The sequence below is a fragment of the Alexandromys fortis genome, unplaced genomic scaffold (genome assembly GCF_014885135.2).
Source record: "Alexandromys fortis isolate MF-2015 unplaced genomic scaffold, M_Fortis_MF-2015_v1.1 scaffold_22, whole genome shotgun sequence".
Classification (NCBI taxonomy): domain Eukaryota; kingdom Metazoa; phylum Chordata; class Mammalia; order Rodentia; family Cricetidae; genus Alexandromys; species Alexandromys fortis.
Genome location: NW_026067900.1, coordinates 9,557,811 through 9,581,508, shown reverse-complemented (window position 1 = coordinate 9,581,508; position 23,698 = coordinate 9,557,811). Strand labels below are relative to the sequence as shown.

Genomic DNA, 23,698 nt, shown 5'->3' with positions numbered 1-23,698 from the left:
CCAACTGATTGAGGAGTTTCTGGGCTTCTGCTCTTGCTTTTAGATCAGTGGTTCTCAATTTGGGGGTCATGACCCCTTCAAACGATCCTTTCACAGGGGTCATATATCAGATGCCTGTGTTTCATATATTTACATGACAGTTCATAACAGTAACACAATTACATTTATGAAGTAGCAACAAAAACAATTCGAGTTTGGGGTCACCACAGCATGAGGAACTGTATTAAAGGGTTGCAACATTAGGAAGTTTGAGAACCACTCTTTTAGACAAAGAATTTTGCTGTTTATTTATTAATCATGAATATATGTAAATATCTGTTTACAGGATATCTGATGTGCAACCCTTGAGAAAGAGTCATTCAACCCCAAAGGAGTTGCAACCCAGCGGTTGGGAACCATGGTGGAAGAAGATTCAATGGTTAAAGAAAGTAGATTTCCATAGGAATTTTTCCAGGGACTTCAAGTTATATGTGTATGAAGTCTGTGCTCAATATTAGGAATAAGTATAAGAATATACTTCATATAAACCCCAACTTTATACTGACTTTAGTCAACTGGGTGTATCATCAATTTTAGCTATCTGCTAAAGAACTAAAGAGGATGTGTATAGAGTATAATTGCCCTGTAAGTCTCTTTGCTCTTAAAGACCCAGAATAAGCCATTTCTAGGGCCAGAGTATTGAATTAATCCATGTTTCTACCATGTTAGGTTGGAAAAATTGGATCTGAAATAGAATTTATAATGGAAGATGAATGACTGTGTAAGCATTTGTAATCAATGGATGTTTCTTTCCTCAAAGTGACAACATAATCTGGAACCTGATAATTGTTTTTTCTATTAAAAAAAACACCAAACATCAAATGATAAAAAACTAAGAATTTTTATTCCTATTCTGCAAGTGCCCAGAAACTTCTCCAACTGACAAGGTTACTACTTTTCCAATGCCAGTCCAACTGGGCAAGTCACTGCCTGGATATGACAGAAATAGAAGATGGTTTGCAGCCTGACCTAAGTTTAAGTCCTGTGCTTCCAGGTTAATGGCCTGGGAGGAGATTTATTAACTCAAGTTCTCTGCTGATTCATCTTGAAAGTGAGAATAATAATGATTTTGCAGAAAGCCTAAGCAATATTTAGAAAAGCCACTGGAATTATTTCAATTCTCTGATAGGTCCATCATCATTAGTATTATATAATTACATAAAATCTTGTTACCAATTTTAATATTTAATATATCTGTCATTTTCATCACATACATTCTTTGATCTGTCCTATGTAACAAATCAGTTGCAAATCCACAGCAAGCATATTAAGATAATACTACTTCTCTATATAATGCATTTTGATTAAGACAATCGACATTCGGTTTAATAAGTCATCATTATATCTTTCCCATTAAAAGGTCAGCAGCTGTGTAACTATTTCAAAGAACAAGAAGACTGGAGAGATCTGGTTCTCTACAGATGAGCATTCAGCAAGCTTTATGTTCCATCGTCTTTAGCTTAAGTTTTCCTTTCCATATCTGCTAGAGCATGCATTCAGCAGAAATATATTAAATTAAATATTAAAATCATGTCATAAGGGAATGAGGGCTAAGTGATAGCAGACATTCATGAGCAAAGTCCTGAGTCAGTACATCTGTTTCTCCACAGGCCTTGGAAATGTCTTTTAAACATACCCCTAAAGCCTGGGCAAATGGAGCGCCAAATTGCCCTGTATTGTAACGTCTCAGCAAGTCCACGGCTTTCTGTGCAGTGTAAGGTTAGAACTGTTCCGTATCACTTTAAAAGTCGGAGAAATCTTGGCCCCTAAATCAAAACTCTCAAGAAGTAGAAATTGTGTCTAATGAAAATAAGATTCCTATTTTGACTTCAGCGTTAACCTATGATCAGTTTCCATTTCCCGGTGAAATGAATACATATTGGGTGAAGAATTTTAAAAGTGAATGCCAGACTCTGTACACCCAGTGGGTTACAGATGGAGAAACGCGGTGGCAGAGAGCCACTCTACTTCCTTTAAAATCCAAAAAACATTTGGAAGGAAACCCCAGAAGGAAAGACGTCTGACAGACAAATTCTCCGGGGTTTCCAGCTGCCTGGTTTGCCAAGCTTCCTAGACCCCGTTGCTTGTTAATAAAGTTCAACAAAGAGACTTTATGAACACTGATTTCTCGGAGTGAAGCGTGCAGTAAAGGAGTTTGTAATGTAGTTGAAGTTTCCTGCCATCTGTACTTTCCTGCTTCACAAATCCTAAGACACGTGACTTAGGAAACCGTAACCACGAGAGTACATCGACCGAATGCTGAGCGCCACTGCTGACTCCGGACCTGCAGGCCACAGGTTAAGCTCAGCATCTGAACAGCCAGTGGACTCACAGGATTCCACTACAGGGACGTTAGTTAGTGTTTCTCTTCTGGTGCGAGGGAGAGGAACAGGGAGATAAAATGCTGCACACTGTATCAACTAACTCAATATAAACGCCACAGTGGAGAAGGAACAAAAAGTTAGATCCGAATTTCTCTGGTCTTTACAACAACAGTAAGCCACAAAAGGAAAAAAGGAAATGGACTTCTTAGTTTAGGTTTCCCTAAGACTTAAAAATAAGTAGTTAGAAAAATAGTAAGAAAAAACACAAATTCTAGCTTAAAATAATATAATTAATAAATTTCAGAACTACAATAATAGCAATATGTTTCATAGAAATAAATATACATTTTTCCAATAAAAAAGAAGTGCCCTGCATGCTTGTCATTCCAGAGGAGGCAGAGGCAGGCAGATCGCTGAGTTCAAGGGCAATCTGGTCTACAAAGGGAGTTTCAGGGAAACCCTGTTTTAAAAAATAAGAAAAATAACTAAGAAGCAATTATAATTTATACCATGGAAGTATGCTATGCCCACCAGACACAAACCATTTGCTTCTATAAACACTTAATGAAGCTTTGAATATTTAGGTCTACTAAATAATAGAAAGAAAAGTAAGACAAAGCAGAAACTATTGAAGAGTTCAACCCAGTGATACACAAATCATATATTTAACAAAGAGATATTTTGATCTGTTTAATCACACTCAGTAAGGATTCCAGTTTCAATACAGGATACCGGGATAGTACCAGTAAACATGCCTCCTCCAAATCGGGGCTTATTTTTATAGGTGTGTGTGTGTGTGTGTGTGTGTGTGTGTGTGTGTGTGTGTGTGTGTGTGCCTGAGTGTACATATGTGAATCATGTGTGCAGGAGCCTAATGGTGTCAGACAAGGACACCAGAGCCCCTAAAACTGAGGTTACAGATTGTTGTGAGCCAGCATGTAGGTGTCAGAAATTAAACTGGATCTTTCACAAGAGCAGCAAGCACTGATCCATCTCTCTAGCCCCACACACTTTGTATATCTTTAAGAAACAAATATTTTGGCAGTGCCATATCTAGAGCTGATAAAAGGAAAACGCAACCTTTCACTATTGGTAGAACTGTAAAGTTGAGCGGCTACTAGAGAAATCAGTGTGGTTGACTGCTCTCTAAAACTAAAAAGAGAACACATGGCCCAGCTATACCAATCCTCCTCAGTGTGTGTGTGCGTGTGTGTGTGTGTGTGTGTGTGTGTGTTAGGGTTTCTAATGGGCTTCAATTGCTGTGATAAAACAGCATGACAAGAAAGGATTTTTTTATACTTCTACATTGTAGCTCATCAATTGAAGGGAGCTAGGACAGGAACTCAAACAGGACAGGGACCTGGAAGAGGAGCTGATGCGGAGGCTGTGGAAGGGTGCTGCTTATTGGCTTACTCTCCCTGACTTTCTCATCCTGCTTTCTTATAGAACCCAAGACTACTGGCCCATATATTGCACCATCCACAATGGGCTGGGCCCTCCCACATCAATCACTAAATAAGAAAATGTCCTACAGGCTTGCCTACAGCCTGATCTTATGGAGGTACTTTTTAAACTGAGGTTCCCTCCTCTCATATGGCTTTAGCTTATTTCAAATTGACATAAAACAATCCAGCATAATATACCCTTTAAAACGGTCACATAGCCAGGCAGTGGTGGTGCACGCCTTTATTCCCAGCACTTGGGAGGCAGAGGAGGGCGGATCTCTGTGAGTTCGAGACCAGCCTGGTCTACTAACTCTGTCTCGAAAAACCAAAAAAAAAAAAAAAAAAAAAAAAAAAAAAAAAAAAAAAAATTAAACCAGTCACATAGGGTAACAATACTAAATGCTGTCACAAGAACAATAGACTATCTAACAAAAACCCAGTACCAGAAATGAGAACCCTCCATTCAAGTTGTTGGTTAGTGTAGTCCAAATGACTTCAGAAACATTTACTGCCCTTGCCCTTGGTTACCTCTCAGAAGCTGAAGGTAAGCCCCTATTGCTAAAGACATCTCACAGTTAGGACACAGGTTTGATTTGAGCTGGATCTACCCTGAAAGCCTACTTCCTATTGTCTAGCTTTGGAAGTACCAGAAAGCACTACGTAATCTGCCAAGGGAAGGAAGCCATCAATAGTTCTATCCGGTTGTGACATCGATGACTCACAACAATGACCAGCATGGCAAGATATCTGTCAGGGTACAATAATGGCACTCATGTGTTGGCAGGAACCAGAGCTCTCTAACTGGACTAAGTGGACAGACCACTGCACAGGAGGGAAATCACGCCTGGTACTGGAAACATAGCCAACTATACAAGGCAAGTGGGGTCATGGATCTTAGAAAAGAACCTACTACCACCTACTAGACCAGTATAAGTCCTAACTGTTCTAAAATGTATCCTTATTCCCACACATAGTGTAGCTCTCGCCCCTCATTAAAGAAACTTCTCTTTCAGAAAACCCCAATTAGATGTAATACATAGATCAATAGATCATAGAGAGCTACATCCCAAGGAACACACCTTCAACATAACTCCTGAATCTAAGGATCAGGAAACGTATCAGAAAGATTGCAAGAGCTATAAGGCCAGGAAGTCTACTGGAAGGCTCCTAGAAATGACTGCCTATACAAGTCTGGAACAATGATGATATCAATAGACGTTCTAAGGAAGAAGGGGGGGTCTCATCGGGTTTCTCTCCTACGAGAAATAACTATAGGCAAAACATGCAACTAATGACTGCTGAAGAAGAACTAGCCCTTCCCAAGAAAAACCCCTTAAGAAATTAACCAATGCAAAGTAGTCAAACCTGAAATTATATACACATAAACAACAGTGAAGTCAGCAAATTGCACTTGTATATTTCTATATCTATATACACACACGTATTAATAAAGAAATGAGTTCAATTGGGTAAGAGTGATGGGGAAACATGGGGGCGGCAGACAGGAAAAGGGAGGGGGAATGATGCAACTATAGTTTTAAGTAAAATATATTTTAAAAAAGAAAGAACTCTCCATATTTCTTTCCACTAACCCTGTAGCTCATATTCTGACCAGAAATGCATTCTTACCTACTCAAATTTTACCTGACTCTCAAATCTACCACTTCCATAAGAACTACTATTCCCATGAACTGGATTAAAACAAACTTATAGATTAGCATTTTTAATGTAATGAATTACAGAAGCTGGATAGGTAGCTTAGGAATCTAGAGCATTTGCTTCTCTACAGAAGACCTGAGTTTGACTCCCAGCATCCACAATGGGGCAGCTCACAACCATTTGTAACAAAATGTCAGAGACCCTTGCTGGACTCTGCATGTACCTGTGCTCATATGTATATACCACCACACAGATACAGATACAATTAAATTAAATAAGTGTTAAATTACAATTAAATAAGTGTTAAATGCTTAATTGCAAGATAGAATTGGAAAACAATGATTTAAATGAAAAACAGAAGAGAGAGGCTATATATTAAAGGAACACCGTGATGCAGAATAAAAATGCAGCCTTAGAGAGCTAGAGAAATCCACTAAATGGACTCATTGCCTTGCAGAGGATCCAGGTTCAATTCTCAGAATGCACACGATGGCTCACAACAGTTTGTAATTACAGTTTGAGGGGATTTCACACCTTCTTCTGGCTTCTGGGGGCGCCAAGCATATACATGGTATACATACACACATGCAGGCTGACAAAGTACTCATACACATAAATTTAAAATAAAAATAAATCTTTAAAGATGGAGTCATGGGAGAAAGGTTCTAGTGACTTTATTTCCCATAAGTCTTTATTCCTCCCCCCTTAAATGGTCTTCACCATGCTGTATCAGAGAGACAGACCCTCATTCTTTCTTCTTTCTATTCACAGCATTGTAATTACCAGAAAAAGCAGATCTTTCTAAAACAGGAAAAGAAGCACCAGTTCCTTCAATGAAAATAATGAGTGGAACTCACAGATCTTAAATATTAACCATCCTTCTCCACACTCCCTCCTTTATCCTATTCTAGTTTCTCCTTTATCTCTTTATAACAGGATATTCTATTTCCCTATCTTTGTAAGATCACCACTTACTGGTCTCCTGGTAGGTAGCTTAGCTCTGTGCTTATGTAGACTGAAACACACATGTGGCCTGCTTACAATATGTATTTTGCAATAGTGGCACAAATGATACAAAGGTAACCAACCACTTTGTGGTTGGGTTTAAGGCTTGCTCCACAAGATGAGACACATTCCTGATACTGCTAAAATGGCTAAGAAACTGAGACAAGAGATGGTAGGGGCCCAGGGGAAAACTTACTACTATTATTCTGCTAAAGAAATACAGCAATAAAATGACTCCCTAATAACATATTACTACAACCACAGGTTAGCGAATCACTCAACCCTCATCAGAGAAGCTTCTCTTTTCGGTATATGGTAATTAACAGAGATACCAAAATCTGTACAATGTGCAGACAGTGAGAGACTTTGGCATACCAGCTCTAAAAATGTTGTCTTTATCAAATCTCTGCCCTCAAGGCTCAGGGATACAAGTGGAAGAGGAGGCAGAAAGTTCAAAGAGCCTGAGGTGATGGATAATTCCAAGAAAACGGCATCTCTTGTGTGGTGATATTTTGTTTGTGGTTTAACAAATAAAGCTTGCCTGAAGATCAGAGTGTGGAGTTAGCCACACTAGTTAGCCCTAGAGCCAGGCAGTGGTGGCACACACCTTTAATCCCAGCACTTGAGAGACAGGCAGACTCATCTCTGTGAATTCAAGGTCACCCTGGGCTACACAAGATTAAGTCAGTCTAAAAGAGAAACAGGACCAATCAGTGGTGGATCACACCTTGAACCCTAGCACTAAGAAGGTGGAAGGAGAGGGGGATATAAGACAGGAAGAGAAAGGAGCTCAGCATTCAGTCTGAGAATTTGTGGAGACAGGATCTTGCTCCCTTCAATCAGAGGATTCAGTAGAGGTAAGAACTCTAGTGGCTGACTACTCTGCTTCTCTGATCTTGCAGCTTTCACCCTCCAATATCTGACTCAAAGGTTTTAGTATTAAGAACAATTAGAATTCATGCTACATCTTGTAGACACGATAGGACTGATGCACATATGAACTCGCAGACACTGTGGCAGAAAACACAGGTTCAAAACAGACAAAGGCTGGGAACTAAGAAGGAGAAGGCAACACAAAGTTCCACCCATAACCAAGAAGCTATTTGCAATTTATGTCTGCGTGGAAAAAGAAAATTAGTTTTCTCCAATGAAGTGTCACTATGTGTATCAATCACACTCCAGGGTGGACCCCATGCCCAGGAGTAGGTTCTTCTTAGTTGATTTTGTTTTTGTTTTTGTTTTTGTTTTTGTTTTGTGTGTGTGTGTGTGTGTGTGAGAGAGAGAGAGAGAGAGAGAGAGAGAGAGAGAGAGAGAGAGAGAGACTGTGAAATTTGGTGGGTAGGGAATTAGAGAGGATCTTGGAGGCATTTTAGGAAGGGAAAAGAATATAAAATATATTGTATAATTATATAATATATATATATATTATTATAAAAGAAAAAAGAGTTCACAGCTTTGATCCCTCTAGGACTGTGGAGAAATGATAGAATAGCTTTTAAATTCCTTTTTAATGCAGGGAATTAGAATTGGAGCTTTCCCATGCTAGGCAAGGGCTCTCTCTCTCTACCACTGAGCTAAACACAAGCCTTTTAAGTTTATCTATTGAATGCATCTAATTACTTGATACTAACATACATTGTGAAATGGCAGATAAATTAAAATTTAAACCACATAGATCTGGATAATTTTAAGAGTCTTGATGTAGAATTATTTTCATGTAAAGTCTTATTTTGGAATACATGTTCCAAAATTCACTAATAAGATTCACTAATCAATATTTCTATAAGAAAATATAAAATGAGTTATAAAAAGTTTCAATTTAACAGAAGAAATTAAAAAAAAATTGAAAACTAGAAACGTTTTGAACAAACTCATCACACTATTCCCACACCATTGTCCACCAAACTCTCATTGTTCACCACCAAAGATCCCCAAAACAAACCTTCCTGATGCCTAAGACAGTTAGAAGGTAAATGTGTATAAAGGTATTCTTTTTCATCTACATGTTTAAGTGTAGAACAATCAAATGTTTTCAGGGATTAAATTTTCTCAGCTAGGCAGCAATTTCTCTCTCCTACATAGATTTCTAATTGCCATGCTGCTAGTAGGAAACCAGAATTCTAAAAGCTGCTTTTGTTCTTAGGACTTTAACCAGGCTTGACAAAAACTTGCAAATCCAGAATCCATTTAAAATGATCTAAATACGTGTTCTGATTTTGTCTCTCCAACACCACATGTCACCTGCAAGCGACCCAACGCGTCTTTGGGTCCATGATGTCTGGCCTCCTGGTTGACTAGGAAATATAAAAAAGAAACAAAACTAAAAGCTAAGTGAGTAACAGGGTGGAAAACAGAGAAGAAAGGGTCAGAGAAAGTTACAGCACAGAGTGAATAACCATAAGAAAAGCCAGAAGACTTGGAGGAGCTTGAAGCTGATGGGAGAAAAAAAAAAAAAAAGAACACACAGCTCACAGCATAGGGGGAAGGAAGGATGTGAAAGCCAGCTGGAATCAGACAAAGCAAGGAATCCAGAAGCCAACAGAAATTCAAGGACAGACAGAAAGTATTGAAGATTGAAGGGAACAGGAAATTTATTGGAAACCGAGTTGTTTTTCCTTTTGTATCCAATGCAGTTCTATTCCAGACTGAATTCTACTCCCAACCTCAGGGAGGGCAGAAGGGAAGTCAAAACTCACAGCAGTCTCTCCCCAACCTGAACCCCATGAGCAAAGGCCAAGAGCTAAGGAAAGACACAGAGAAGGAAGGACGATACTAGCCCAGGCTGACTCCAGTTGGTAGGCAGTGGTAGCCCTGTCCAGCAAAGTGCTTACCAAGGCAGGGTGAAGGGAACACAAAGACAGCTGGCAGTCAGCTGCATGCTGCTGAGTAAGAGCTTCCAGCATATTCAATAAACTCCACAAGCGATTCCTCTCATGACTACAATGGAAACAGCAGTACAAACTCAATGTTCTGGAAGTGGAACTTCCTGAGTTCCCAACCTAACTCTGCTCTTTGCTAGCTGCTGGCTATGAACAAGTTGTTTAACCAATGTGTGCCTTACTCATGAAACCTATTAAATAGACTACTGTGACAATTTAATAAGCAATCAGGTAAAAAAAAATACATGGATACAAAATCATTACACATATTATAAAACACCAAGAAGTACACTTCCTAATAATATAGGAACTAAGCCATGGTCATGATTTCCAGCCATGTTTCTACATATTCAGGCCAGGCATGCCCATTCAGGAATCTAAGTGTGAGCAAATTTGAAATAAAGTTATTTGATAAGTAATAGTGTAAAAATGGAAAAATGTTCTCCTGTTGGTTTAAGGATAAATATTTAGAGCACACTTAGAAGATATACTGTGTTAATAATGTGGCAGTAGTAAAGTCCCCTCGAGGATCCATGACCTCACCAGTAACTGGTTAGTTGCCTAGGTATACAGAAGAGGCACGAATTCCTTCCTATCGGACAGGCTTAGAGTCTGATTAGACAGCTGTTGGTTACCCCTAAGATATATCACAATGGAACTCCTGAAGGTAACTGTTGCTTGAAGTTCTAGCAATAGCAATAAGGCAACATAAGGGGATCAAGGGGATTCGAATTGGAAAGGAAGAAGTTAAACTTTCGTTATTTGCAGATGATATGATAGTGTACATAAGTGACCCCCAAAACTCCACCAAAGAACTTTTACAGCTGATAAACACCTTTAGTAATGTGGCAGGATACAAGATCAGCTCCAAAAAATCAGTCGCCCTCTTATACACAAAGGATATGGAAGCAGAGAGGGAAATCAGAGAAGCTTCACCTTTCACAATAGCCACAAACAGCATAAAATACCTTGGGGTAACTCTAACCAAGGAAGTGAAAGACCTATTTGACAAGAACTTTAAAGCATTGAAGAAAGAAATTGAAGAGGATACCAGAAAATGGAAGGATCTCCCTTGCTCCTGGATTGGGAGGATCAAGCCTGGATCTTCCATAGCATTAATTATATGTGTGTATATTATATATGTGTGTGTATATTAGTTATACACACAGATTAACCCAATGTAGGCGATTCTTCATTAAGACTCTCTTCCCAGGCAATTCTAAGTTGTGTTAATGGGATAAGTAAAACTAACCATCATACTGCCCAAGCATAAGGACCAGAGGTTCAGGTTCCTGGCACCAACATAAATGCCTGGTGGTGCTATTATTCAGGAGGCAGAGACAGAGGATGTCCAGATCAAGCTCACTAGCAAAATTAGCAGTAACAGTAAGCTTTAGGCTTAAGTGAAAGACCTGCCTCAGTGTATAAGGTAGAGAGAGACAAAGAAAACCACATCAACCTCTGGCCTCCAAATACATGCACACACGTGCACATGTACCTGCGTACACATGGGCACACAAACACCATAAATACATTGCACATACATACATACCTAAAATTGTGAAAGATAAAGTTATAAAATCCAATAATTAGGCTGACACTAAGACAGAGCTGTAGAAGGAATTGGCAAAAAAGGAATACAAGAAGACAATGTACCTACTGAACATGGAAAGGAGATAATAAAAAAAAATACAGTAAGAAATGTGAAATATACACAAGTATCTAGTTATCAGAATTGCTACACGCCACTAACCAGAAAAATGAAAATAGTTTCAATATATGTGATTGGAAATCAAAAAGAGAATGAAAGATACATTATTATCAGACAAGAAATAGGACAAATAGCTGAGATTGCTTGTTAATCTTTTCATTGTAACTGCTAAGAAATCTGTGGTTTTTATTGCTTCTATGTATTTAAATTATTTATTAATTTGAATTCTTTGTGTCATAAGTGTTTATATTAATAGTCACTTGTTTCTATTGTATTATACACACAAGTATGTTGAAAGAAGTAATCATTGCCTGGTTTTACACAAAACAAGCAAATACATGGTTTGTGGTACTGATGACTGAACTCAGAGACCCGTGCACGCTAGATTATGGCTCTCGTTCTTCTCTCTTCTTAACCACTCCAACACTTGATTTTGTGAGAGCGTTTCACTGAATTTCCCATTGTCTCATTTAGTTGCCTCCTTCCTCGGCCTCTCCAGTACTTGAGCAACCAAACTGCTGTTTTTCTTTTTAAGTTTTCTTAAAATTACATTTATTTATGTGTTCATTTATTTATTTAATGTCTGGGGACTGTGTGTGAGAGTGTGTGTTTGAGTGAGTGTGTGTGTCTGTGTGGAAGTCAGAGGACAACTTGTAGGACCTGGTTCTTTTCTTATACAAGGTGGTTCCCAAAATTAAACTAAGGTCATCAGGTTTGGTTGCAACTGCCTTTGCCCACTAAGCCATATCGCAACCCTGCACACCAGTGGGTTTTCAATAAAGAGGAGACTGAAGGGAATACTCCTGGTTAAAGAAAATAATTCCAATGCAGGACTGGAAATGAATAAATGAATACAGTATATGTGCTGCCAAAGCTAGCACGAATAAATTAATGCAGAAGAAAGGGAAAAATGCATGCATAAATAAAAATTAACAGTGACTGAGTAAACATATTTTCTAAATATCCCATGTGGAGAATAAACACATACAACAAGAAGTATCAAAAGCCAATAGGCAGCAGTGCGTTGTGTTACATCTTCAGTTTACATGCTATAACACCAGGCATATTATAGTTTAGTAAGTCAAGGTTAGACGCTGACAAATTATGGTTAACAACTATGAACATAAATTTTTAAAAAGCATATAACTGATATTTTAATTCCACGGGGAAATTAAAAATACATTATTCCAAAATAAAGTAAAAGTGAAGAAATGAAAGTTAACAGTTAAGAAAGAACACAAAATAAATAGAAAGAAGTGAGTTTGTTTCTTCTTCTAAAAATTCATCTCCAGTCCTTTCAAGTTTTTTGGAAAGGATGCTAAAGCTATGGGGTCACACAAAAAAAATGTATAGAGTTTAGATTACTCCTTCACCAAATTTAAGCACAAATACTGCATATAGTTTAAAATTAGAGCTAGGTATTAAACTTTACTAGTCTGATAGATTGATTTTTTTAAGAGGTTACCTCTAATTCCTCAGGATATTTTATATTTAATGTGTACAGAGAAATTTTATAGTGAAAGCAGGCTAGTTTATGCACAAAGTCGAATAGTAAGTTGCACAGCACACTGTGATACTGTGGGGAAGGGAGGAATGGAGGAAGGAGGAAAAGAAGTTGGTCTCTAGCCTGTTGGTAGCTAGCATGGCACTCTTTCACCCAGAGACATTTCGATCAATCCCAATGGCAAGCAAGTTCTCTGAGTGCATCCCCCAGCCCTGTCTATCATATCATCTATCAAATTCAACAGCAAACGAGAGGCAAAGTTCCTTATGGTTCCTTTACAGTATTCAAATTTCATTTTCATCATTTCTTCATGATCAAATCCTGGCTGAGGTCTATTTAATAAAAAGACAAGTCATAAACGTAAAAACACTCCCCCCCACACACACACACTGGTACTAAGATTCAAATGATAACAAGTGCTTGGTATCGTTAATTTTGAACTAAGTTAACAGTTGTGCGTTACAAACTAATGTACTAATCATTGTTTTAGAGAGATTTTCCCAAGCATGAGATGCTTGGCTTGGCTTGTCCTTTATACAGATGAGCAGCCCTTCATTTCTTTAACAAGTACATACTGATCGTAAGAACTAACCAGGCATTTTGTTAGGTGTGGTAAGTCCAGTTGTGGGTTGTTTTTTTTTTCTGGGTTTTATTTGGCCTTAATATTTGGCATAGAGTTATATTCCAATTAATCGCCAAATAAATAGAGAATCCATTTAATATACAATAGGTATATAATACAGTAAAATCATAGCCAAGACTAATGGGAAGTTTTCATGAAAATGTGACATTCACATTGAATGCTGAAGATTGAATAAAAGCTAATTGAGAAATATTTTTTAGCAGAGGGATGAAACGAGCGAAGGGAACCTGATTTATAGACAGCAGAAAGAAGGACACTATGGCAAAAAAAAAAATGACAAGAACTAAGTGAATAGTTTAAGATGAGGTGAATGAAGACTACTGGAAACTTCAGAGAACCAAGTCAATGTTCTGTTTGTCGATTTCTGAAAACAATGGAATTCACAGACGGGTATGATAATGGCATGATTTTACTTGCAATATAGAACTTCTCGACTGTCTATACAGTGGGTAGGAGAGGAAAAACTGAAAGTAAGAAGGGGAAGGCAATGGTTTAGTCACATGGAGGTCACATAGAGCTATTTTAAAATTGAAGTGCTGGTGAAGCTGGAAAATAGATACATTCGAAAGGATTTCAAGAATGAAATTCCAGGACTCCGTGATGCTTTAAAAGTGATGGAAATGGAGGGCAAGGAGCCTTCGACTTGAACCTTGTAGAACAAAACAAACTGTGAGCAGATTCTTTGCAACAGGAAATCATGGGGAAAAATCTGTTTGGAAAATGTTTTAGTAAGGGTTTTGGTGGTTATGATAAAACACCATGACGAAAATCAACTTGAGAATTTATTTTAGCTTACAGTTCCATATCCCCGTCCATTACTGAAGGAAGTCAAGGCAGAAACTAAGAGAGGAACCAGGAGTCAGGAACTAATGCAGAGACAACGGACAATCTCTGCTTACTGACTTGGTTTTCTTGGCTTGCTCAGACTACTTTCTTGTAGCACCCAAGACACCCGCTCAATGAGCTGAGCATTTCTACATCAATCATAAATCAAAGAGTAATGCACTACAGGCTTTTCCACAAGCCAATGTGCTGGGGGCATTTTCTTAATTGAGGGTCCCTCTTCCCAGATGACCCCAGAATGTATGGAAATCCATCCAGTGACTTTGAAGGACTTGTGCATAGAACAAGGATGATTTTCCAGAAAGAACTTGCCAGTCCAGGAAGAGAGGACACGAATGCAAGTTGGAGATGTTGAGTATCAATTTCTGTTGACATAGCTAAGTGCAGTCTGAAGCTCGGAAAAGAGAAGAAAATATAAAGCCAAGAGCTGGGATACAAATAATAACCAGGACTATGAGAGGAGATAAGCTGTAAGACAGGCCGGCACGATGGCCCAGAGAGACAGAAGCTACTGAGCCTGGCAAGGACACAAGGATAAGAGAGCTGAACCAAAGAAGTGGTTTGCAAGGCGTAATTAAGGAACAAACAGGAGGGTCACAGGCGGAAGAGCTGGAAGGTGCTAAAATGTCTTAGAGAGTTTTCCAGAAAAGTACACGAGTCTGAAAGTCATGTCCTTTTATTGCCTCATCAGTAATCCAAGCAATCTTCCTTTCCCCTGTTTCCTCATCTTAACAGATAAAGTGGAAACCATCCCCCATCATCCTGATGTTAGTCACCATCCACAAAGCCCACAGAATGTACATACACACATCTATAAAGATCACCTAAGCAATAAAATCGTGTGATTTCATCTTAAAAAAAATAAATGTTAGGGATTCTTGATTGTGTAAAACAAACTGTTAGAGATTGTTGGTAGCATTCTAGGAAGTTCACACGAGAATACATAGGAATTATTCGTGAGGACATGGGAGGAGATAGAGCATGACTTCCCACTTCACCTCTGTCATCCCTGGGTTTCTATCAGGGGGCCCTTGTCCATCCTTTTGTGCCTTTTTATTAATACATATTACTTGTAGAAAATAATGGATTTCGTCAGGACACTTTCATGTACTGCCTCGTTACCCTCATTAACCCTGCTGATCCTCTTCATTTCTCCCAGTCTCTGCTTTCATTGTTCCTTTGTTTGTTTCATTGTTTCTCCCCCCCACCCCCACAGGGGACAGAAAACATGCAGGGCCAATCTTTTCAGGCTCTGGCTCATTTCACGTGACATGGTGACTTTCTGTTCCAGGCGCCTACCTGCAAAAGACTTGATTTGGTTCTTTGTTCTGAATAATAGCCTGTTGTATACATACGCCATATCTTCTGTATTGTATCCATCCATCTGTTGATAGATACCGAGCTGATTCTAGGACTCTTGTGAATAGCCCTGGCCATGTTCTAGTTGATGAGGCAGAAACTATCTATAAAACAGCCCACAAATTCTGAGTCCTACTTGTGGATCCAAGGTTTCAATTTCACCTGTTGGAACACTGGACTGAGACTGCGGGGGGGGGGGGGGGGGGGGGGGGGGGGGGGGGGAGGGGGAACCTACTGTTAGAATAGCTGATGCAGCATCACATAACAAAACTGGACTAGCCCACTAAAATAACAGGAACTACCTTGTTCACAAGGCAAACAGGCACTTATAATTAAAGAAGCTAAAAGTCAAAACCTTGCGGAGTCCATGACTCATAATTCAACGACTTTCAGGAAAAATTCATTCTATAATGCTTTTATTCAAGTTTGTTTGATTTTGTTAAAACACAATGGCATTAGAGACAGTCACCGCTCTGACCTGACAGGTGATTTTAACGTAGTGTACCTTCCTAATGTGTATTGGCTTCATTCCTTTCTCTAACCCACAAAGTGACATGCTTGTAGTCTGTTACACACTACAAGGAGGCACTGTCCTTGAAAGAACGCCTCTGGATTTAAATTACATTAGATAATGCATCCCTTCCAAGGGAAAACACACAGACCTGATCACTCCTATAGGCCACCTGCAAATGGTCCGGAATAGGGAAATTGCTAGGCCTGCAAGGACGAGTCTACTGGTTCACAGCAGGAAGGTGAAAAGCCTTTTCAGCTACAGAGCTGCACACTGACAGCGGAGCTGCTGCAGGCAGGGTCCTGGCATACAGAGGTGACACAAAGGGGATTAGGGTGAGGTTGATAGGGAAGAGGCTGTGCCAGAGGGTGGGGGCGCCCTAGGCCGCGAGGTGGTACCTGCGCGGGGTCCAGCGCCCCTGCCACTGACTCTCCGCTCCACAGATGCTCGCGGAGAAGCTGTTGGTAGCTGAGGCAGTGCTTCGCAGCAGATGGTAGATTCCCCATGGCGCAGCCTGGGTGCCACAAGCGGTGCTGGAGCCCACGGCCTGAGCCGCAAACGCGTACGAGCCGGGAGAGAGTCCCGCGGGTGCTCGCGCGGGGTCCGAGCTGCACTGCGGCGGCGCGGTTCCCGGGCAACGCCCAGGCAGGGGTGCAGCTGGCACCTGAGTCCCGGCCCTGAGACCCAGAACCCGGATGGGAACAAAAAAGTGAGACAGGGTGGCACACATCCAGGCCCTACTCCCCGACCGTGGGGCTCTTGGGGCTGATTGTCTGCAGGTGCTCACCCACCTACTCATGCCTGAGTCAGAGCTCTGGGGGAAGAGAGGCCTCTGAGAGGAAGGAGCACAGACATTCTTTCATTTCCAGCCACAAGCCTGTAGGGTTGTCCCTCCGAATTCGTTTGAGTTTGTCTTGGGTCGAAACTCTATTAAAAATTCCTGAGGCGCTTTGCATAAACCCTATAAAAGAGGATCCTAAATTAGGGGAGATATTGTAGGTAGACAGCCCAAGAAGTTGTCAGTAAAGCCGATGGTGTATGATAAATGTTAAAATGCTGGATTCTTTTCGTTGGTTTACTTTCATTGAATTTAATGGTTCTCTCCTTCCACTACCATGTGGGAGTCAGGAACAGACCTCAGAGTGCCGTGGCGGTCTGGCCACAAGCTCCTTACCAGCTCCCTGGGCCTGAAGAACTTAAAAAGAACTTTAAAAGAAACGGCACAGTCACCAAGGCCCTAAAAAGATAGATCCATTCAAACCAAAAACGGTTCTAAGTAGATTAGGACTGAGGATTTATATGGTAGCCTTAGGACCAGACAAGACCTGCTTCATTCTGCCTACTTCACAAACATCCTCAGACTGCAAAACTGGGATACTCTTCCGTGTGGAGGCTGGAGCCTGCAGTTGATAAGACACAATAGACCAGGAATAGTCTTGGGTGGCAGGAGGGGGGAGGTGTCTCTGCAGTTTCCCAGAGACTCAGCTAAGTGTCTATGGCCAAGATGCTAGCTGACCATACTGTCTCCCCAGCTAGTAAGATCAGCGTGGACTGATGCACACGCTTGCACACGCGGGAGGGCACAGAGATTAACTTCTGGAGCATAATAGGAAGAGACTTCAAAGGGATGCATGATCCAGATCTGTTAGAGAATACTTTTGTTAACTCTCTGAGAATTCATAGAAGGCATTTTGAACATACTCACTCCATCTCCCCGTCAGCCACCCTCTCCACCAAGTTTAAGGTATCATTTTCCTTCCCCCCCCCCCAACAAGTCCAGTGTGTGTTGCCCAGCCACTCTTGAGAATAGGGCCTACCCTAGTGTGTGTTCAATGGAGTCTCCCTCTTCAGGGAGTTATCACATGCCAATAGTTCCTCAGATACTGGTGGGATTTCATGCCCACCTGTGCCTACACCCAGATTCTATCAGTCTGGAGCCTGTGCTGGTCCTATGTATGTTCTCACAGCTGTTACGAGTTTGTGCAATTGCCCTGTGGTACCTGAAAAACAGTTTCTTTGGTGTTATTCACCACCCCGGGATCTTACTATACGCTGTCTCTTCTCTGAGCCATGGGGCTCAGAGTGGGATATGTATAACCCATTTAGGGCTGAGCACTCAATACCTTATTCTCTGCATGCAAGCCTTAAAAGTTTTAGAGAGCACAGAGCTTTGGGGTACACTGTGTAGTTCGCTCTCCTCATTTGGCAGGTTAACTAGGAGCCCGAGCTCTGGAGAGACTGTTCCTTGGTTAAGGGTTTGTACAGTTCTCATAGAGGATGGGAGTTTGGCATCCATGGTGGGTGACTCACAACCACCTATGACCTCTAACCCCAGTGGATCTGACTCCTCTAGCATCAAGGGAACCCCTATGCACATGCATATATACATGGGGGTTTTGTTGTTGTTGTTTTGCTTTGCTTTTCAATGAAAGAAAACAGAAAATAGATTTATTTGAGTTAAAACTTATAAAAATAAAGAAACTTGGATTCTAAGCCTAGTGTCATACTACTTAGGAAGGTAAGCTAGAAAGACGGCCATTAGTCTAAGGTCAGCCTAGGCTACATAACTAGCTCTAGACCATCTAGGCTCACAGAGAAAGACCCTTATCACACCACCAAAGAAACTGGGCCAAGCAGTTTCTTTATTAATTAACCAATGAAAGCATCACATAGAAAGAAGACCCACCTACATCACTCAGTCTTGAGCAAAATGATATAGCAGGTCAATGATTCAGCTGCCATATAGAGCCACCCATGACCAAAGTGATCCATCCATCCAGTGACTCAGCTGTCTATAGTTTCATTCATGACCAAAGTGATGTATCTATCCAGTGATCCAGATGTCTATAAACCGAGTTATTTGACACCAATGCTTTGCTAGTTTCAACTTATGTAGACTGCCTTTCTAACAGACTGGAGGAATTACCACCAGATACCATATCCCTCATCATTTGATAGATAGACTAATTAGAACATGCGTCTCACTCACAACAGGAAAAATTTATTTATCTATTTAAGCTATATCATCTATAAAATTCCTGACAGCATAGGTTGACTCTTTATTAATAAATAAATTAATGTTTAAAGATAATTTTAAAGTCAATAATTCTAAAATATCACTCATACACTTAACTTCCATTCCTCCTTCTGCCAATAATTCAAGTACCTGCCCTCATGTTTCTACTTTTTAAAAGATTTATCTATTTTTATTTCATGTGTATGAGAGTTTTGCCTCTATAGACCTAAATGCATTATGTATGTGTCTGGTACCCACGAAGCCCAGACAAAGAAGTGGGATGCCCTAGAACTGGCCATGTGAGTGCAGGAAACAAAATTCTGCTCCTCTGTGAGAGCAGCAAACATGTTTCTAGCACAAAACTATCTCTCCAGACCTCTCCCCACCTCTATATTGCCTTGAACCACAATGAGAAGATGGGAAGTTGAGGGGACATGGGAAAGGAAAGATCCAGCCAAGTCTGATGAAGACCTCTTTCCAGCTGGGAAGAGCAATTATAAGCCCAGCAGGGCTAGCATTTGCTTGAGGCCCTTCTCCTTTCTCATCTCCAGACTTGTAATTGAGAATCTTTCTATCAGATTTTCCTAGTAGAACTGCCCGGTATAGTAAAAGGTCCAATCCAAAGAACTTATGACTTCAGTGATTCTGTGTTTTAACCTTTTCAGGTTATAATCTCATCCAAGCCTTCTCCAGAGCCATCCCATAATTTCATCAACCAGACAAATAGAAAAGTGGACAGATTAAAATGTTTCTTGGAAACTCTTTGAGAAATCATTGGTACCATTTGAAAGGCACAGTGGAATGTAGGGTTATGCTATGGCACATAACTTTGTGCCTTGAGAAGCCCACACCAACACTTCAGTATGTCATTTTCTTTCTCCAAGCATCTCTCTCTCTTTTAATCTCTGTACTTAAACCCTATATTAAAAATAAGGATGGGGAGATGGCTCAGTAGACAAAGCATTCATAGTACAAGACTGAGAACCAGAGTTCAGATACCCCAAATTTACTTAAAAGCCAGACATCCATGGCAGCTACCTATGACCCCAGCACTCTGGAGGCAGAGAAAAAAAATCCTCAGACCATAGCCAAATTTGGGCTAGCTCCAAGTTCAGCAAGAGACCCTTCCTCAATAAATAAAGTGGAGGAAAGAGGAAGGCATCCAACACAGGCATGGACACACAAATGCTTACAAATATACAGAGAGAGAGAAGAGAAGAGAAGAGAAGAGGAGAGGAGAGGAGAGGAGAGGAGAGGAGAGGAGAGGAGAGGAGAGGAGAGGAGAGGAGAGGAGAAGAGAAGAGAAGAGAAGAGAAGAGAAGAGAAGAGAAGAGAAGAGAAGAGAAGAGAAGAGAAGAGAAGAGAAGAGACTTATAAATACCCATACCATATACACATTCACACACTAAATAAGAGGAATAAAACTGTAGCAAATAAAAAGAATAAAAGTGTATCTTAATAAACTTTTACTAATCTCTGAAAGGTCCATACCCACGCTCTTGGGTGTGTTTGATTCTTTCTCTGAACACCTTTTTATTTTTAATAACCTCAAACTCCACTTCACAATGACGCCCACCAATATTCTCTTCCACATCTAAACCAAAGATCCTATTTCACCTGAATTGAGATCCTTAAAGAATTAGAGAACTCAGGCTGCTGAGGGTGACAGTGTGGAGCTGTGCCTCTGTCCCTGGCTGCTGAAAGCCTGTCCTTGAAACGGTATATCCCCCATTCACCTGGTTCAGTCCTGGTTAATACCGGTCCTGTCCTGCTTAGGATTAGCTTAACTGGTCATTTTTAGCAAAGAGATTTATCTGATAACTGAATAAAACCAAGACGGGGAATTTATCCTCACAGTGTAGCTCTGACTTCTGTCCAGCCTCTTCCTGCAGTGTGTGAGGCATTTGCTCTGAGAATGGAGTTCTCAGTTTAGCACATGGTTACATCTGCAAGATGACCCGGCAAGCCTCGCCTTAGCTTGATCTCTTCCAGATGCAGCCTATCCACTATCTCCCTTTCAAAGTCAGCGTGCAGAATGCCCATTGATAAAATGAAATGTGTTCTGAGAGAAGCAGCGAGGGAGTCCTAACTCTCTCTGATCTTGGGTGCTGATGGTGGGAGGATAAACCAGCCCTGTTACTCTGACAGGTCTTTGTTCTACTAGATAATTTGGCTCCTGATTGTCCTGAGACTTCTCTGAAGCTGAATGAAGGAAACATTTGAAATCATGGAAACATAAACATCGTGAGATAGGAGAGGCTGGGCAGGCCTGCCACATATGGCAGAGAGGAGCCAATGCTTGGGATAAACTGTTTTGCATGCTATTCTTCAAATATACAGTTTCTCTTAACTTTCTTTCCGTCACTGTTAATACTTCTTATTTTGCAACAAAATCAGAAGACACCAAATTCTTACTAAAGTATCAGCCATTAGGAAGACAGTTTTTGAACTGATTGGCGGTACCTTGAAGAGTAGGTACATAACATGTACTGCTCCCCAACTGTTAGACCTGACCCAGGTAAATAGTTCTTTAACTATTTTAAATCAATCATACCTACTCACATTCTAAGAGGTTTATTGTTGCTGATGTCATTTGCATAGAAGAGAAGGTCAATTATTCTGCTCTGTGAGCAACAATTCCTTAATAAGAACTTCCCGTTTATTACATGGCTCTCAAAGGTTTTCCGAATCACAGCTCACTCAATTATAGTGAAAGTTGTTTTCACTGGGATTCTAGCTTTTATTGTGCCAGGGGAAAAGATCTAATTTTATTCGGAATATTACTATTAGTTTGTTTTAAAAATCAACATTGGAGATGAAATTATTTAATTTTTGCCGTGTTGATAGAAACAAAACTTTGAGTGAAGCACAGAAGTAGAGGACAAAGTTCTTAAGAAGAAGAAGTGTAATCGGAACTGGATGGGAAGCACAAAGAATCCAATCGTGGACAGATGCAGGGAAACAGTCTACTAACTCCCACTGAAAAGTTAATAAGGAATATTGGAGTGTCTGGGAACTACAGAGTTCTTCCCGGTGAGCCAGGATTCTGGAAACTCCGTGGCTCCTGAAGCCACCTCCAGTTAGTGGCTTACAGGTTCCCTTCTTCCAGAGTTGAAAGATGAATTTCAAGGGACTCAGAGGCTGAGAGTTAAAGAGCAGAGCATCATAGATTTATAGACGGGAGCTTAGGAGGGAAAGAGAAAGCGCTGTTAAGTTATGCATGGAGACAAGACATGTGGCTGATAAGCAGCTGGTGACAAAACGGGGAAGGGAAGCTCAGAGTGCCAGGAAAAGAGTGATTAGGCTCTGGCCTAATTCAGAAGCAGACAGAAGAGAAGAAAGGGGGAGAGATGAATGTTTCTCTGAACTCAGAAATGTGGGTAGACCCCCAAAAAAAACCTCATGACGGCTCCTGGAGATGACAGTGAAGGCAAAAATTTGGGGAAGGAAAGGTATTTTTTTTCCTTAGGGACATTATTATTCTTCCTATCTCTTTAAACAGGAATGCTGCTCCCTGACAGTAGTTCCTTGGTCAGGTGACTGGCTGGCACAAGGGAGGAGACAAAGGCTTGTCTTCACCCAGGGGGAGATTGTCCTCATCACTGTAATAATGTAGGTGTCAACCAAACTACGCACACTAGGAAACAAATCATTTATGTAAATTGCTTTTACAAGGAATTCATGTCAAAAACAAAAATAAAAACTTCAACATAGTGATATTGTGTTCACTCCTCATGACCTTTGGTCCGATGTCAGAAACTTTTTGGAGCAATGTCATACTTCAGCATGATATTAGATGTCTCTGCTAAGGATTCCCCTGTAATGTGATAATGTTTTCTCTTAGAGAGATGAGAAATATAGAAAATATTAATGTTTATCATTACTACTTCAACTAAATAAATTTAAAGTGATATAGAAGATTTAAATCTGAAATTACATGATTGGGATTTTGAGTGTTTGGAATTTTGGAAAAGATATTTTAATAAACATAGATTTTTTTTCCCTTGATTATCTTATAAATGAGAGTGGAATTAAATTTAGTGACAAAGCTTATACCTTCACAACCTTTAATTTGAAATGTCAACACAATATATCCTGAATAGACTATTAGCCTTCATGCACAAAAATACATTGAATTGTTTACAATTGCTGATATACACAGCATACTTAATGAATTCTGTCTTGAAATTTGTTGGAGGCAACGCCGCAGCCCTGAGATGAAGCCGGCCAGGGATGAGATGTTCCCAGAGGGCACGCAGCCCTATGTGGCCCTGGAAGAAGCTGGGGGGAGCACCAGGTTCTTGAAGGACTTGGCAGCCAATGAAAATGTAGTTTATGCAGACTTTTAAAATGATTTTGAAGAACTCTTTGATGATGATGATGATGTCCAGTGAGGCCCTCTAGTTGTATATGCTCCCCTTTTGTGACGTGTCTTGAATTTCTCAGGATAGGATCAGATAGTTGTAGAGACCTTGCAAAGATCACTACAAGTCAAGACCTGGTCAACCACAGGAGGGAGACTGTCTGAACCAACTGGGCGCTGCAGTCTCTGAGAATGCTAGTCCCTTATCCATTTTTAAATTAAAAACAGCACCATAACAAGGAGGGTAATTTAAAAAAAAAAAAAGAAATTCGTTGGAAAAGGAAAACTATTGTGAAGGCAATTAAAAAGATCACTTTAAATTCATTTATAATGCTATTCTCAATCTGGTGACTGATGTAAGAAGATGACAAGTTTAGTGCCAACCTAGGCAGGCTAT

At 40.3% G+C, this 23,698-nt stretch overlaps 1 protein-coding gene and 1 pseudogene across 1 annotated transcript in view; one reads left to right on the top strand and one right to left on the bottom strand.

Annotated features, from left to right (window-relative positions):
- Window positions 1–16,450, bottom strand: part of Hmgcll1 (3-hydroxy-3-methylglutaryl-CoA lyase like 1) — a 118,049-nt gene extending 101,599 nt beyond the window's left edge. The window contains exon 1 of the mRNA XM_050127306.1: window positions 16,321–16,450. Coding sequence (XP_049983263.1) covers window positions 16,321–16,428 — 108 coding nt within the window. The 5' untranslated portion in view covers window positions 16,429–16,450. The remainder of the gene's footprint in view (window positions 1–16,320) is intronic.
- A 6,705-nt stretch (window positions 16,451–23,155) lies between these two features.
- On the top strand, window positions 23,156–23,332 carry LOC126491560 (COP9 signalosome complex subunit 9-like; annotated as a pseudogene).
- The last annotated feature ends 366 nt before the right edge of the window (window positions 23,333–23,698 follow it).